Source organism: Somniosus microcephalus, chromosome 15, assembly GCF_052327205.1.
Source record: "Somniosus microcephalus isolate GS21.2 chromosome 15, FLI_Smic_1.0, whole genome shotgun sequence".
Lineage (NCBI taxonomy): Eukaryota > Metazoa > Chordata > Chondrichthyes > Squaliformes > Somniosidae > Somniosus > Somniosus microcephalus.
In genome coordinates this window covers 66,842,966-66,861,483 of record NC_141001.1, presented here as the reverse complement: position 1 = coordinate 66,861,483, position 18,518 = coordinate 66,842,966, and the positions used below count along the sequence as shown (strand labels likewise).

Sequence of the window (18,518 nt, the reverse complement as noted above, 5' to 3'; positions counted from 1 at the left end):
GGATAACCTCGCATTTATCCACATTATAGTGCATCTGCCACGTAATTGCCCTTGAGAAGATGGTGGTGAGCCGCCTTCTTGAACCGCTGCAGTCCATATGGTGTAGGTACACCCACAATGCTGTTAGGAAGGGAGTTCCAGGATTTTGGCCCAGCAACAGTGAAGGAACGGCGATGCAGGTCCAAGTCAGGATGGTGTGTGGCTTGGAGGGGAACTTGTCGGTGGTGATGTTCCCATGCATCTGCTGCCCTTGTCCTTCTAAGTGGTAGAGGTCGCGGGTTTGGAAGGTGCTGTTGAAGGAGCTTTGGCGAGTTGCTGCAGTGCATCTTGTAGATGGTACACACTGCAGCCACAGTGCGCTGGTGGTGGAGGGAGTGAATGTTGAAGGTGGTGGATGGAGTGCCAATCAAGCGGGCTGCTTTATCCTCTTCTAAAACATGTCACTGCCATCTGACAGCAACAAAGTACTTTCCTACTCACCTGTTGCAGGTAAAACTCGACGACTCACTCACCTGTAACAGGTTTAATAAGATGAGGTACACGTGGTTATCTACAGAACTCTCCCACCGATTTTTAAAGCATCGTCCAGCCCCACAGTGGTGGCTGGCTGCACTGAACTGATCCGCTGAGGAATGGCCCCGCTCAGACTGGCCCCGCTCAGGAAAGGCCTCGCTCAGACTGGCCCCGCTCAGGAATGGCCTCGCTTAGACTGGCCTCATGGGGAACGCAGAGTTTGTGTATCACAGGCCCCTGGAACCGTGGCGCTAAAGGAGAAGGAGGGAGACGTTGCCCTCATCACCATGGCAACCGGCTGAGCGTGGCTCCTCTACAGCTTCTGCCTGCAGCGTGTGGAACTTCTCAGAGAGCGACACAACCAACCCCTCACCCAATCCCTTATCATATGGCCGCTGCTCCAACTCTTTTGTTACTTTCCAATTGGAATCGGCTCTGAGGTCGCAAGATTCACAAATGATTCTGTCTGCATTCTGGGCCGTTGTGTATTGGGCCTTTCCCCCGCTCCAACTGTCTGGCAGTCCAATTCTCTGTGCAGCATTTAATTTGAAGTGCGCACAAACTCAGGGATGTGTGCACGGCCTCATACCTTAGAGGGAACAGTGGTAAGAATGAAGTAGGGTCAGAAGTGGGCAATGTTATAAAATGGAAGGAGGTGGTCTTTGTGATAGTTGACATATGGATTTTGAAGTCCAGTTCTTGGGAAGTTGAACAGAACGCCAAGGTTATGTGCAGCCTAGTTTAGCTTGAGTGAGCAGCCAGGATGATGACAATGTGTAGAATCTTTAGCAATGACTAAATAATGGCTTAGGTCTTATCCAATGGGACAAAGCTCTGGCTCATACATGACAAGCAGTCTGTTAGCATGGTGTTGAGGTGATCGTGAGGTTGAGGGAAATGGTGGAAATGTAGAGGTGGGTATTGTTCACAAACATGTGGAAGCTGACCCCATATCTACAGATGACGTCACTGAGGGGAAGCATGTGGATAAGGAAGAGGGGGCCAAGGATGGATTCTTGGGAAGTGACTGTGTGTGAAGTAGGGAGTGGCCGTTGCTGGAGATGTACTGGCTCAAATGGGATAAGTAGGAGTGGAACCACATGAAGGCAGTCCCACGGAGATGAACTACAGAGGAGAAGTGAGAGATGAGAGTTTCACTCTATTAGTCTAGGCTGGATCGGAACTCTGGGCTCGGAGGTAAAGTACACAGTTGTAACTTGGTGTGTTACCCATTCCATCCAGAAGTGAATTTCAGCCTATACTGTTTTCTGATATCTATTGTACAGTAGCTGGAGAATTTTTTTCTGCTCAATTTTCTTCCTTTCTCTCCTGACACGAGTCATACCGGTTGGTTACTATGGCACTGGCCGTCCTCCAGTGCGTTCCCCAAGTGGCCGTTCTATAAGTGTGATCTTGGACAGTGAGGATTATTCAACTATGAAGGGCATTACAGCAAAGCCAATCTGGGCCCCCTGGCTTCTACATTCACACACTTTTCAGAAGGAGTTTCTGAATGGCAGTCAGCAATGGGAACTCTGGCTCATTTTTTTCCACGTTAACTTATAGGCCAAGTTATAGCAACCCCTAAGGCAGCCCTGTCTGAAATTAGCTCACTGAACACAGACTGGGGATTAGATAATTTGAGAACTTCATTCAATCATGGCTCTTAGTGTCTCGCATTGAGAAAACCTCAGCTTCCTGATCGGAGGACTTGAAGCTAAATCTGCTGAATTACAGAGCTGTAACTGAGATTAGTTTTGTTTATTAAAAAATGCCATAAACAAATATATTTTTTCCAATACCATATTTTTTCCAATACCATTATCTTTCAGTGATGTGGAAGTTGCGATTAGCCTCGTTGGCAACAAACAGGATCTGTGTCATGCCAGAGAGGTCCATGAAGAAGAAGGCCGCCTGCTCGCCGTTGACAACAAGTGCCAGTTCCAAGAAGTGTCAGCGGCAGAGCATTACCAAGAAATATTCAATGTGTTTCTGAACCTGATTCATGCTTTTGGGGACCACCTGAAGAACAAGACAGACAAGAGGAGGTACAGTGGGTCCAAGTCAATGGCCAAGTTCATTAACAATGTGTTTGGGAAGAGAAGGAAATCTGTCTAAATGAGCATATTATCTGTGGAGTGAGGTTATGATTATGGGATCAGTTCTTTTGGTTATTTACTTCTCCTGTGCTACTGTACAAAAATCTGAGTGTACGAGTTAACATTAAATTGGATATACAGTAAACTCTTTCGTATCCGGCACCGACGGGACCGGGATGGTGCCGGTTGATTGAAAATTCCGGATAACGGAGAGGTATATCTACCAAGGCTATTTTTAACAAACAAAAATAAAATAAAATTTGAATGTTATTTATATAACATGACCAACTTTTATCTGGTATAATCCTTATCTGGACATCAATTTTCAGCTTTCACTGGCAAGTGTACATTGCCCTCCAAGTAACTTATCCACACCAATGCCTTCTATATAGCTTATCCACACTCGCATTTCAGTCTCTACCTAACTCACCAACAGCCAGTCACCTTTTTCTTCTGGGTAAGTCCCTATGAAGTATTTATTATTCCCTACCAACTACAGTATATATTATTCCCTATACAACTGAAGATTTCCGACCTATCACCTGACAGCCATGAATCCATCGGGTGGTTAACACGCAATCTGCGCTATACATAATCTGACTGTCCTTGATGTCAATTTCACATCAAATCGGCGATAGAACCTGGGACTTCCCTAGTCTATATTGCACAGTAACATACTGAAAAATGAACTCATCCTTTGAGTCTCTGGGAAACACATTCAATTCTAAAGTAGCTGCCACTCTCAATATTCTGAAGCAAACAGAAACTGAGACTCGGACTCGGCAACATTTCCAGTTATTGAGGTGTTTGTTTTCTGAGTATCAGTTTTGCCGGTTATTAGAGAATTCCGGATGATTAAGTGCCATTTAAACAAGAGTTTACTGTATAGAGTGCCACTGCTGTGGCGGTGCAGTCAGTTTTTAACTATATCATGCAAAAGGGTTTCTTTTTGTGATACTGGATATTCATCTATTTAAATGGCAGATGTTATCATGGAGTTGTTTTGAATTGACGTGTACTCTATAAACAGAATGAATAGTTTACACCTATTATTGAAGAGCAAATGTATACACTTCATGTTGATTGTGCGAACCTGCCTAAATGCCAGGTTGATTCATATCAGGATCATGGAAATGGCCAGGTTTAAAATGTCAGCTGGATTTTTGATCCCCATTCCCCCGAACAACATAGTCTGCAGTTGAAAGTGTAACTTGAGATTCCTTTCCACAGATGTCGAGCTGCAATGAGGCACCGTATAAAACTAAAATCAGATTCTGCTTGGATTAATAGATGCAAACTAAATCCCCATCACAGTGTACAAAATTGCGATTAAGTAGCATCAATAGAGAACAAAGTGCCTCATTATTGTAAATAAAAAGACACTCAGCATGTCAGGCAGCATCCGTGGAAAAACAACTGTCAATGTCAAGACTTGAGGAAGGACCAATGGCTTGAAACGTTGACGACTGTTTTTTCATAGATACTGCCTGACCTGCTGAGTTTTTCCAGCTTTTATTTTCTGATTTTCAGTAACTGCAGTATTTTGCCTTTTGGCCTCATTGATGTACATTGATAAAGCTACAAGGAGAAAGTACCTCTGTTTGCCCTGTATGTAAGTTGCTATGTTGAGGAACAAAGACATTTGTAAGCAACATGCATTAAATTAATCTAATGTTACATTATTTAATATTGTAACATTTAATACTGTAAGGCACTGATAATTTGTGTTTAGTTTTCAAAGCTTCTAAAGACTGCTTTTCCAGTGGCACAGTGCATTAGAAGAAACTAATTATCATAATGTACAAGCTTGATTAAATAGATTCAGATGTTTGGATATACATTTCTGTAGCTCAGAAAATTAACTAGTAGGTAAAGAAAGGGAAAAGTTTTTAAATGTTTAGAAATGAAAGCGAGAGTCTAGATGTATTGTGAAATTGGAGCACATGGATCTTTAAAAATATTTCATGTGGTTTAACGATAAAACATGAGCGTGAAATGATTAAATCCAAGTTTAACTATTTTGGTGCACATGTTACAATACAGGCCACAGAGGAACTGTATTTGTTTTATTTTGCTTCCTTATAATACATGAGTGTTTACTCACTAACTGATGTCTTTGCAGCTGTTCCAAGAAAAACATTGAAGATTAAAAGCCAAAGATCTTATTTATGTAGCTGTGAATATATAGGCTTTGGCTTCCTTGGAGTTGTCGCAAAAAGCACTTTTTCTTGCTTCACATGTGATGTGTTCTGTCCTCACTTACTGCCTCATCTTTCCTGAGTACAGGAAACTTTCGATTTATCGGCACCTAAATAACCGGAAATCTCGGTTAACCAGCAAAATTCAGGAGTAGGTTCAGGTAAGTTTTACTTCATATTGTACTTGCGTTCCTCAATCTGTTGCTGTGCAAGGGTGTGGCTGCAGCTGTGGCTAAGCTACAGAGACGCTTGGAACTTGTGACCATTGTTCTGCACCTGTTGCTAAGCAACAGGGTTTGTTGCTTTATATGGAGCTCTCAGCTCTCCGTATCTTTTACTATAGCTCTCGGTTATCCGGAATTTTTGATGAACCGGCACCACGTCGGTCCCGGATAAAAAAAAGTTTCTTGTAGATCAAACCTCAAGCAGGAACCCTGTAACAGTGGCAAGACATACCATCTTTTCTGTGAAATCACCAAAGATCTAGTGATTCTATCATAGCATTTTTGAGTTTGGTAAAGTAATTACTCATTAGGAAGCTGCCTCTATACTGACCATTATGTACCCACATACACCATAACCCTAAATATCCCCATTGACCTTCCCCTCTCTGACCCGAATGATCAGTCCTCAGTAAAGGCCTGAGCTTCATCTGCTTATGCCCTCACCTCAATGAATTGAGCTCGGCACAAAGCTGAGCTCCATTTCCGTCGCCTTTGTCTCCGTGCCCACTTCTTTGGCCAGGAGTCACCTCCACCCCGCCCGCCCCCTGCACAGCTGACCCTTTCTCCTGTTTTCAGAATTTTTGTTCTACCTGGACCCCTCCTCTGACCTCTTACCCTCTCTAGATCTTTTCATTGCGAACTGCCGGTGTGGCATTGGCCATCTCAATTTCTCTGCTCCCCTCACTCACTCCAACCTACTGCCCTCTGAACTTGCAGCACTCCGTTCTCTCCGATCCAACCCCAACAGTGTCATTAAACCTGTTGACAAGGGTGGCACTGATGTTGTTTGGCGAACTGACCTTTACCTTGCGGAGGCCGAGCGCCAACTCTGACACCTCCTCCTACCTCCCTCTGAACCATGACCCCACTACCGAACATCAAGCCACCGTTTCCAAGACTGTCACTGACCTCATCTCCTCTGGAGATCTTCCCCCCCACGGCCGCCAATCTCATAGTCCCCAACCCCGCACCTACTTCCCAAGGTCCACAAACAGCACTGCCCTGGTAGACCTATCGTTTCAGCCTGCTCTTGACCCATGGAACTGATTTCTTCCTATCTCGACTCTTATTTTTTTCTCCCCTTGTCCAGTCTCATCCCACCTACACCTGCGACTCTTCCGATGTCCACTGCCACTTTAACAATGTTTCCTGGCCCCAACCGTCTCCTTTTCTCTATGGACGTCCAATCCCTCTACACCTCCATCCCCCACCAGGACAGCCTGAGGGTGCTCCGCTTCTTCCTTGATCAGAGGCCAACCAGTCCCCATCCTCCACCACCACCCTCCTCCACCTGGCTGAAATTGTTCTCGCATTGAACAACTTCTCGTTTGACTCCACTCACTTCCTCCAAATTAAGGGTGTTGCTATGGGAACCTGCATGAGTCCTAGTTATGCCTGACTTCATGGGATATGTGGAACATTCTTCGTTCCAGTCCTACTCTGGACGCCTCCCTCACCTCTTTTTCCGGTACATTGATGACTATATCAGTGCCGTTTCCTGCTCTCGCCCGGAGCTAGAAAATTTCATTCACTTTGCTTCCAATTTCCACCCTTCCCTCACCTTCACATGGTCTATCTCTGACTCTTCCCTTCCCTTCCTTGACTTCTCCGTCTCCATTTCTTGGGGTAGGCTATTGACAACCGCTATAAGCCCAATGACTCCCACAGCCACCTGGACTACACTTCCACCCCGCTTCCTGTAGGGACTCTATTCCATTCACCATCTCCATTGCATCTGTTCTGACGATGCCACCTTCCATACTAGTGCTTCCGATATGTCTTCCATTTTCCTCAACCAAGGATTCCCCTTTACTGTGGTTGACATGGCCCTTGACTGTGTCCGTTCTATTTCCCGCACTTCTGCTCTCACCCCTTCCCCTCCCTCCCAGAACCATGATAGGGTTCCCCTTGTCCTCACCTTTCACCTCACCAGCCTCCACATTCAACATATCATCCTCCACCATGTCCGCCACCTCCAGTGTGATCCCACCACCAAACACCTTTTCCACTCCTCGCCCCTTTCAGCATTCCGAAGGGACTGCTCCCTCCGCGACAGCCTGGTCCACTCCTCAATCACCCCTACATAAGAACATAAGAAATAGGAGCAGGAGTAGGCCATTCTGCCCTTCGAGCCTGCTCCACCATTCAATGAGATCATGGCTGATCTTCTGCCTCAACTCCATTCACCAGCCCTATCGCCATATCCCTTGATACCCTTACTAGTCAGAAATCTATCGACTTCTGTTTTGAAATATATCCAATGACTGAGCCTCCACACCCCCTCCCCTTTCTATGGCACCTTCCCGTGCAAGCGCAGGAGATGCAACACCTGCAGTTTTACCTCCTCCCTTCCCACTGTCCAGAGCCCCAAACACTCCTTCCAGGTGAAACAGCGATTTACTTGTACTTCTTGCAATCTAGTATACTGTATTCGCTGCTCACAATGTGGTCTCCTCTACATTGGGGAGACCAAATGCAGATTGGGTGACCGCTTTGCGGAACACCTCCGTTCAGTCCGTAAGCATGACCCCGAGCTTCCGGTCGCCTGTCACTTTAATTCTCTGCTCCTCAGCCTCTTGCACTGTTCCAATAAAGCTCAACGTAAGCTCGAGCAGCAGCAATTCATCTTTCGATTAGGCACCTTACAGCCTTCTGGACTCAACATCGAGTTCAATAATTTCAGACCATAAACTCTTCCCTTATTTTTTCACATGGCAGCTGTTGATGATTCTGCCATTCCCATTTACTCTTCATCTAGACTCATCTTTTGTTTCTTAACTTGTCCCATTACCATCTCCTTTTGCCTTGCACCATCATCCCTTTTGTCTTTTAATCTCTCCTGCCTTCTACCCCATCACAGACCTTCCCTTTTGTTCTTTCCCCCCCTCCCCCCTTTCCCTGCTCCTGTACTTGCTTAAAATCTGTTTCACCTCTAACTATTTCCAGTTCTGACGAAAGGTCATCGACCTGAAACGTTGGCTGGAATTTTACCGGCGCGGAGAGGACGGGATCGGAGGCTGGTCAGCTGTGAAAATGGAAATGATTGCCAGCGGGTCGGACCGCTGTCAACCCGCCTCCACGTGAGTCTCCCAGGTGTCAGGACTGTCAGTGCTGAACAAACCCGACACCAAGCAGCAGGGGAGGCAATTCACATAATTCAATGCGTTGTTAAGAAGCTTACCTTTAGATTTTTGGAGTTCGCTAACGGCTTCCCCACTGCTCGGGGATCACGTCAGGTAAGGAGGTTGGGTGTTGTGTCAGCTAGGGATGATTTCTAAACTTGATAGCTTACTGCATTTGGAAGACAGATTGAGCTTTATGCAGCTAGCAAGTGTTTGGAGCAAACTCTCTATCCAGTGCCACCTCATTGGAGCAACCTCTCTCACCATTGACAGATCACTTCTGTCATCTCAACCTCACCTGCCATCTATTCCATCAGCATCGGTGCCCTTGAAAAAAATCTCACCTTGCTCCTCAGAATCCCAACACTGGCAGCACCAACAACAACACCAACCTTCTCCGCAATCAACTGACGCTGCACAGGACAGAGGGCATCAGCACCTGACCACATTGCTGCCCGGGAGGCCAAGGATGGCCTCACCATGGCCAGATTTACTTCACTTGACGCTGCACATCCTGGCTGACATGATGCGCCAGGTTGGCACCACCCCACACCAAACATAAAGCATCACTACAATGTCCAAGCCATTCCTTTCACACTCATCACCATTATGGCGGGGGGGGGGGGGGGGGGTACCGTTATGTCTCACCATTCACTACAACTCACTAAGCCACTTCCAAAGGTGCACACAGATCTGTCCAAGAACGCAAAGTGTTGAAAATAAAGATTTCAATGTTTGACACCACATTCACAGAAACTTTACATGAACATTGGCTAAAACACCTAAGTGCCTACCCTTGTGTGTTGTTAGTTGGTATAATTGGACTAGGATGAGGATGAGTGTAAGGAGTGGCTAGTGAGATGGTGAAGTGGTAATGTAGATACAGAGGGATGGGTGGAGATGCAAGGTAAGTTGGTGTGAGTAAGGATGCGCAGCAGTAGGGTAGGGAAGGCAGAGTGATGGGGATATGATGAATGGCACAGTGAGTGTGGCTTTGCAGTAACATTTCATGATCTACTGAGATCAATGAAAGGTTTGCACCACTGCAGCCTGGTCCTCCTGACGACATCCCTGCTTGTGCCCTCCTGTGCAATGTGCAACCAGATTGTGTTGGGCTCCTTAGGGGAGGTCTCTTCTGCCCATTGGAAGGGAAGAGAACCTCCCTGCATAAGCATATGGAGGGAGTCATGGGAGAGCCTGAGTGCAGCCGTGCACTTTTGTGCAGTGCTTGTCAAGTGTTTGAAGCACCTCAATGCTGCAGATCACTGACAACATAACTGTCAAAATCAGTTTGGACACGGCCCCTTTAAGGAAACCGGCTGATGACACATCACCAAATTATGTCATCAGACCTGCTTCCTTTTAATTGATAGGGAACCTCGCTGGGTGGGCTTAACAAGCCCCATCAACGTAAAATCACTTCAACACAGCGGGATGGAGCAGGTTGGGACCGCGCGACCGGTCCCGGCTGCCACGGTAGGCGAAATCGCAGCCGTTAACTCTGTTTCTCTCTCCACAGATGCTGCCTGACCTACTGAGTATTTCCAGCATTTTCTGGTTTTATTCCCTAAATAGTTTGTATGTCTTCTGTTGTTACAGTGCTGTGCCTGAATACTGGTAGAACGGAGTCAATGCCAATATTGTTTTGCCCACTGCTGTAGATAGGTCACAAACATATGGTTGCATTTATTCTTTTTAATAATTTATATAAACCAGTTAAATTCTCTGAAGAGGACCGGCTACGTATATAACAGTAAATAAACACTTATGCTGCTATTATTAGAATAATTAAAATTGTACAAATCATATATAACACTGACTGTACTGTTCAAATATATTGAATTTGATGTATTTGATATGAAATAAAATGTTCTAAATCTGGTTTAATTTTCAATAAACTGGTTTAATCAGTTCAAAAAAAGGTAAAGGAACCATTCACTATATTCAATATTGTAAGAAATGTACCATTGGCATAATGTGAAGGGGTAAAAACTGGAAGTTTTGGCATCAAAAATTGATCTTCATGTGCTGTTGGTGGTAGGTTAGTGCAGTATATTGGAGCTCCATTGTGTTGTGCTTTAAGTGGTAGGGTGTGCTATATCGTTGCAATTGCCCACATGTAAATTCCCAGTCATTGTCACGGGGAAGCAATAACTGGTGGCCAGTTATAGGAATTAACTGATAATGGAAGGAAGAGTTTGAAAAGGACGGTTGGTTCGAGGATGGGTTTTTTGAGTAATCGGGTGAGGACAGCAGTTTTGAAGGATGAGCGATCATACCTGAGGAAAGGAAGCTGTTAGTAATGTCAGCTAGCTGGGGGCCAGGAGTTGAATAGGGAAGGGATCAAGCAGGGGGCTCCTGGAAAAGATGAGCTTGGAAAGGGTAAGAAAGGTGATGCAGAGAAACTACAGCGATGAGATATCAAGGCTCGTGTGGTTGGGAGTTTGGAGGAGGTCTGGGACAGAGGGGGGACAGGAAGGGGAGGAAGCAGCAAGGTTGGTGTCTGTCTGAGAGATGAGGTTATAAGATCCCAGAGGGATCCTGGTCCCAAATGATTTGAGGTTGACCTGAAATCTTCTACAATTTGTGGCTGTTAAGATCCCGTTCTTATACCCTTACACTTACTCAAAACCTATGGAGTCCTCCTGAACCAATCACTGGCTGACACCCAAACCCAAAATCCAATCATAAAGATGCCACTTTTGTAACACCCTGGCTTACGCAGGTTTTTGGTCTGATGACACTATTGCAACATCTGTTTTTGAACATCAAGACTCATATCTGGGGTAGTTATGGCAATACAAAAGGAATATGTCTCCACAGGTTGAGATATGGCCCCTGCTGCTAGCCTTTGTTTTTATAACTATGTATGTTATAACATTCCAGCACAAAGGTAACTGCAGTCTATTCGACCATGGCAATATCTTTCTCATCCCCAGGTTGTCTGGTTACAGCTTACTCACAGACTTTTAAGCATAAGAAAAAATGGTTACATGTTATACATAATTCAGGTTATCATTGCATGCAGTTAATGATTACAGGAAACTTTGTGCTATCCGGCACCGACGGGACCGAGCTGTTGCCGTTCCCTCAAAACTGCTGGACACTCCAGTGCTAATGTTGAAACATACGGAGATTTTCAGCTCCATGTGAATCAACAAACCCTGTTGCTTAGCAACAGCTTCTAAACAGTCAGCAAGCGTCTCTGTTGCGTCTCTAGCTGAAGCTGTTGCTTAGCTACACAGACCTTGCAGAGCTTGACTGTTGAGAAAAAAGCAACGAAAAGAAAAAAAACGGCTCCTGATTTTTGCCGGTGACTCAAGCTTGCCGGACATTTAGCCTCCGGATAACACAAAGTTTCCTGTATTAATCCTTACACATGATTATAGATCTATTACTGATAAGATATTAATGGTTATAAGATATTAAAACAAGTATTCAAAAGAACAACTAATATGTAATTCATAACAATCTTACGGTCCCTGTCTCTTAACTCAGTCTCTGGAATTCCATTAATTCTCTCAGCTGTTCTCTCAGACTGACTGTCACTTTGCTATCAAGGCTTGTTGGAGTCACCATTTTTAATATTTGGTCAAGCAGGCCTCTTCCATTTTAAAATCTAACCGGGTCTACCCAAGGCATATTACAGTTTAAAAGCATGATTATTCAAGAATTGGTGTGCATTGACTAACAGTTACATAATATAAACTTAAACCTACAACGAATAATGTTTATTTCAGTTCATCCATGTTAGCTAGTGGGAATCTGAAATGGAGCTCTCTCAGGATTCTTACAAGGTCCCCCCCACTCCACCACCCAGAGGGAAAACCATCAAAAGACCACCTAGTGGACAGTTAGGTTACAGAATGGCGTCAGCAAAGGTTTAGCAGCAGGTCCCTGTTCTCAGAGTACAACATTTGGGAAGCAAGGAGGGAAGACAATGAAGAAATTGTCTCCTTTTTCCTCCTTGTGGGTTAGTCAGGATGGTTTGGGTGGCGGTCTTCCTCTTCTGCCATTTACAGCCAGTAAGAGATGTAATTGAATTAGAGTCAGCTGAGTGATCTGGCTAAGAACTGACTAGGCTTACCAACAAACAAAATAAGGATTGATAAACAGATTCTTGGGACTGCATCTGCACCACAATAGCATATCTTCAGGACCGCTTGGACAATGTGCTATACTTTTAAATTAGCCATCTTGTTTCTGGTTTGTCCCTTTGCAAACACCAGCTTCTAGTTGGTGTACTCTTTTGATTTAATGTGCAACCAATCAAATAACTGTAACTAATAAAACATTAAAAGAAATTTAACAACTTAAATTAAAATTTTGTTGGCCGGGGTGATGATGCACACCAGTCCCCCACGGTGCCCACCAGTCGCGGAAGGCCTCGAGCGAGCCGGCAGACACCGCGTGCTCCATCTCCAGGGCCGTTCGTGTACGAACATGGCCACGGAAGAGAGGCAGGCAGTCGGGCCAAATGACCCCCTCGACCGCCCGCTGACTGGACCAGTTAATGGCCACTTTAGCCAGGCCCAAGAGCAGTCCTATGAGGGGGTCCTCCAATCTGCCCACTCCCCGCCGCACTGAGTAGTTGGTGTAAATTATGATGATCATTTGCATTGGATGTAAGAAGAATAAAGGGAGAACAATGTGTGGAGACTACACCAACGCAATAGAACCTTTGATGTTCAAACATTAGAGTTCAGAAGTTGGAAAATTTAAATCATTGTGACAATACCAAAGTATTGATTAGCATGTACAAAGAATGTTATGTAGATTAACTGTTTCAAGTGTATACGTAAAAAAAAAGCAGGATTTATTGCAGTCAGGTGGGGTGAAAGCAAAAAATGAGGGTTATGCAGATGCATTCTGAAATGGGACATGAGTCAGTGATTAGTGAGGAGCTATGGAGAGAGATTCTATTTCTAATCTAACATAAATTACTTGTTCTTTTCTAGTTGTATCCAGGGAGGAAAAATTACAGTGCAGCACAGTGTACTAATAAACCTATAAAAAATATAGTTGTGTCAAAGTAACAATGTTTCACGTTGCATTCACTTACATCAAGCACAAATGTTAAACCAATATTTTCCTACAATAAAAATGAAATAAAACAGAAACCTTGCATAGAATGAGCAAGCAAATACAAACTTCTACTCTGTCCATATTCACAAAGTAAACAATTGTTACCGTCACCATAAGAAGCTAAACATGATTCAAAATATCTGAACAAATGAAAGGATGATACCTGTGGCGAGATTAGAAAATCATATGTACAAAATTACTTTTTGTGAAAGTCAGTCAGTATATACTTACAACAGACAAATGGACATAGGACTTAACAACACTCTCCTATTCAAAATGAGATTACAGTAGTAAGTAGCAATACGTATCTCATAATTTCTAGAGAGTTCCTCAATTTTTACCTTTCTTGGACACTCAGTCTTCATTCACATTGGCCTAGAAATTGGGTTTTGGCGCAGCGCCGGCTTTAGCGCCGGAAGTTAGTGCCGGAGCTAAGTCGCGCTGGTCGGGCCAAAAATTCACTACTTCTGCGCCCAAACGGCTGCCGGCGCTGCTGAAAGCTGTTAGCGCCTGAAAACTGGCGCTATGCGCTGAATTTTGGCGCTATTCCGGCGCTGCGGCGACCGCTGCGGTGCGGCAGGTTCGGGAAGTGCAGGCCTCCTCCTTCCCTTAAGGAGGACCTGCCTGCACCCGGCCGCGGCCCGCGAAAATCTTTTTAAAAATGAGCCCGGCACCTCGGACAAGTGCCGGGCTTGCTTCTGTTCCGGGGGGGGTGGGGGGGGGGGGGGGGGAAGTCCGGGGAGGGAGCTGCGGCCAGGCGGGCGGCGGGAAAGCAGCCGGCCGCCGCGGGGCCTTTAATGCGCCGGCGCAAACTTGTGCAAGGCACCTCTGCCAGAACGTTGCTTGCGGCTGCCACGGGCGAGGTGGCCGCAAGTCAATTTCCCAGTTCGGGCGGGTTACCATGGCAACCGGGACGCTGCGCACACCGATGACGTCATCGGTGCCGGCGCAGCGCTACCGGTCTACCGCGGCGGAAGGGCCCCAGGCAATTTAGGCGCCGGCGCCAATTGCAGCGCTAGGCCCTCTAGCGCCGCAAAATCGGCGCTAAGGGCACTGAATTTCTAGGCCATTAAGTTTGAATAATGAGACCTACTGGTAAGCAATGGGAGGTGATGTGCATCATTGACATGTCTTTCACCATGGCCCACTTGTAACACAGGCCAGCCTCAGTCTTGATATTTCTGCCAACTCATGCATAGAACATTGGGTAGATTTTCACCTTGCCACCATGACGTAAAATAGGCAATGTGGATCGGCTGCTTGGTATAGAAACTGCCCGATTTTAATTTCTATTTAATGGGCAGCAAGTTGAAAATCTACACCATAGATGGCTGAGGGAGAAGGAACTTGGACTAAAGAGAGAAGGGAGCTGGGCTATTCATAGCGTGTCTTACCAGTTTGAGTCCACTGTAGCTATCTTCTTCAGTTCGGTGGCATCAGTCTGAATGTCTTACGTTTATGGGGGTTGAATCACCATGCCTTGTATCCAATTCTACAATAGTGTAACCCAGAAACTTATCAATAGCACTCTCGTGTCTTTTGCATGTGTAGTTCTTCTGTCTCTCTGATGTTGGATCGAGCAAACACTTGGAGAGCTGAGGCATGAGACAAATCATTAAGCTGCTTTATTTCACAGTATAGAGCAACAGTTAGGATCGCATTCACTTATTTCAATCAATGCCACTTGTCTTTGTTCAGCACACTGAATCTGAATCCTAATCTAGATCTTCCAGCCCTGCTGTCCTGTGAATATAATGCCTTGAAATAGTGGCATTTTTAACATTTATTAAACATTTATTACATCAAGTTTCCCTCCATGGTAGCATAGCCCGAAACCCTTAAATGTGACAGGGTGAGATTCCCATCTCCTGCATTCCTCAGCAGCTGTAATGGACATTATCTAGTTCTTATTTTTGTTACTTGGAAAGCAAGTTGAAGGGCCACAGCCCATAATGCAGGACATCACCAAGTTTGTAAAAGAGTAAGAGTAAAAGAGAAGATGAGGTGAATCAGGAAATGTTGATTGGGTAATGCCATGTTGGGTTTCTAAAAGCCTATAGGTTATAGAAGGAAGGAATGCCTAAGGGGAGATAAAGAGTTTCACAGTTTTGAGATCCTGGGAAAGATTGAGTTTGGAGTAGGTGACTGTGCAATTGTTCTTGATTTTAATAGAATGTTTTCATTTCAGAAGAAAAGAAAGACTTGCATTTATATAGCGCCTTTCATGACCACCGGACGTCTCAAAGTGCTTTACAGTTAATGAAGTACTTTTGAAGTGGAGTCACTGTTGTAATGTGGGAGACGCGGCAGCCAATTTGCGCACAGCAAGCTCCCACAAACAGCAATGTGATAATGTCCAGATAATCTGTTATGTTGGTTGAGGGATAAATATTGGCCAGGACACCAGGGATAACTCCCCTGCTCTTCTTCGAAATAGTGCCATGGGATCTTTTATGTCCACCTGAGAGAGCAGACGGGGTCTCAGTTTAACGTCTCATCCGAAAGACAAGGACATCCAATTGTTGGAGATCCAATACTCCGGCAATCTGTACACATCATAAAAATGCTAGAAAAAGCACAGCAGGTCAGTCAGTATTGAGAGGTAAGTACAGAAGTGCTGAAGGGTTATAACCAAAATGTTAACCCATATTTGATTTTCAGATGCTGATTCAACCTGTTGTATGTTTCCAGCACTTTGTTTTTATTTCTTGCGTTTGTTTATTTGAATCTCTATACATCTTCTACCTTTGGTTGTAAATTGTCCCCTCAAATCTTACCTTTAAACACAACAAATGTTATATTTTATATTAATTTTATTGCAAATATAAAATTTTAAAAATCAAACATTTTGCCTTCATCACATCCTTGTTTTTTTTGTTGATAGGGTTGCTGAGTAAAATAAGTTGTAGGAGTGCTTGAACTCCTAACGAAAGTACTGAGACTGAAACTAGCAGTTAACCAAACGTGGTTTAATGCACGAGTAAAAGTTACAAACAAAAACGCAGGAGAAACTCTATACAGGTCTGTACACCAACTGGTTCCACGAGGACAGAGGGGGAGCGCCTCTCCCCCCTGATGTCATGACGTCATCACGTTTCCCGCCGTTGGGAACGTCATGTGACCTGCGTGATGACGTCATCGCGCTGGATCGCCATTTTACCAAACCCGCGTGCTTTATACAGAGCAAACACTTAAAGGTAACAAGCCCCTGTTAAAGGCAATTATATACATTACTGCAAGAGTCTCTTGGTGGCTTTGCCACATATGCCCCCCCAGAATTGTCTTTAATAAGGAAAGTCAATCGCAGAGGAGGTCGGACAAGCCTGTTTGAATGACTCCTAAATTCCCGGAGAGGAAAACGCTGAGCAGCTGGTGAGCTGGAGGGGATAGCAGCCTGGTCTGGTGCAGCAGCAGCCGGCGGTCGACCCCTACGCAGTGGCTGAGCGGGCTTGACTGGCTGTTCAAGGTCCAAGTGTGCAGGCTTGAGGCGATCGACGGAGATGTGGTCCGGCCTGCCCCCGAGGTCGACCAAAATAGTTTTAGCCCCTGTCTGTAAAACCTGGAAAGGACCCGTATACGGAGGCTGGAGCGGGCTGCGATGGGCGTCTTGACGAACGAACACGAATTTGGACTTCATCAACTCCACTGGAGTGTGGGAGGCAGGAAAACCGTGTTGCGACGCCGGAACTGGCCGGAAGCACTGGGCCGCTTCCCGGTGGGCTTCCCGCTGAGTGGCTGCGGACCACGGCTGTGTAGGGGATGGCAGGAATTCGCCTGGTACCCGGAGCGGCTGGCCGTAAACCATTTCCGCGGCCGAAGCCTGCAGGTCCTCCTTTGGCGCCGTGTGCAACCCTAGCATAACCCAAGGCAGTTTATCGACCCATGCCACGTCCAGGAGGCTGGCCCTGAGCGATGCCTTCAATGAATGATGAAAACGCTCACACAGCCCATTCGCCTGCGGGTGGTAGGCCGTGGTGCGATGAAGTTTGGTGCCCAAGGCTGAGGCCACCGCGTTCCAAAGCTCAGATGAGAATTGTGGACCGCGGTCGGACGAAATATCCATCGGAACCCCAAAGCGTGCTACCCATGATGAGATAAAGGCTCGAGCGACATCCGCAGAGGTGGTAGACATCAGGGGACCCACCTCTGGCCATCTCGTGGTGCGATCTACCATCATCAGAAGGTGTGTGAAACCCCGCAATGGCGGGTGTGGCCCCACAAGGTCGACGTGGATGTGGTCGAACCGACGTTCTGGTACCTCGAAGGTGGCCAAGGGGGCCCTGATGTGTCGTTGTACTTTGGCTCGTTGACAAACCACACGTGTTCGCCCAGTCGCGGATGTCCTTGCGCATCCCTCTCCAGATGAATTTGGATGCTAGCAACTTCTGCGATGCCCTCACACCAGGATGCGAAAGTCCGTGTATGGCGTCGAAAACTTTCCGATGCCAGGTGGATGGAACAATCGGACGGGGGTCTCCCAAGGAGACGTCACAGAGTAAAGTGGTGCCCGCCGAATGGAATGGCACATCCTTCGGTTGAAGGCTGGCGGAGTCAGAATGAAAGGCTTGAGTGTCCGGGTCGGCAGCTTGGTCGGCCGCCATTCTCGCATAATCGATCCCCAACTGCACGGCTTGGACGGTGGCGCAGGAAAGGCAATCCGCTACCACGTTGTCCTTGCCGGCCACGTGCCAGATGTCGGTGGTAAATTCAGAAATAAATGTAAGCTGTCGCTGCTGTCGAGCCGACCACAGTTGAGCAGTCTTGGCCATCACTAATGTCAGCGGTTTGTGGTCGACAAACGCAGTAAAGTGGCGCCCTTCGAGCAGAAAACGAAAATGGCGAATGGCCAAAAACAACGCCAACAGCTCCCTGTCAAAGGTACTGTACTGGCGTTCGTGCCGTCGCAGCTGGCGGCTAAAAAACGCCAGTGGTTGCCACGTGCCGTCGACCCATTGCTCTTGGACGGCCCCTATGGCGTAGTCCGACGCGTCAGTCGTGAGAGCGATGGTGGCTCCTGGCAGGGGGTCTGCCAACATTGTTGCATTCGCGAGGGCGGACTTCGTGTCCCCGAAAGCGCGGTCCATTTCCGGCGTCCAAACTACGGGCTCCTTTCCCGGCTTCCCTCTGAGGGCCTCGTAGAGCGGCCGCATGAGCTGTGCAGCCCTGGGAACAAAACGATCGTAAAAATTTACCATACCCAGGAACTCCTGGAGTGCCTTCACGGACTGTGGCCGCGGGAATGCGGCGATCACCTCCACCTTAGCCCGAAGTGGCATT

The 18,518-nt window shown here is 46.3% G+C and overlaps 1 protein-coding gene across 1 annotated transcript in view; it reads left to right on the top strand.

Annotated features, from left to right (window-relative positions):
• rerglb (RERG/RAS-like b) overlaps positions 1-10,043 on the top strand; it is a 41,190-nt gene extending 31,147 nt beyond the window's left edge. Inside the window, exon 5 of the mRNA XM_086007939.1 lies at positions 2,346-10,043. Coding sequence (XP_085864065.1) covers positions 2,346-2,631 — 286 coding nt within the window. The 3' untranslated portion in view covers positions 2,632-10,043. The remainder of the gene's footprint in view (positions 1-2,345) is intronic.
• The last annotated feature ends 8,475 nt before the right edge of the window (positions 10,044-18,518 follow it).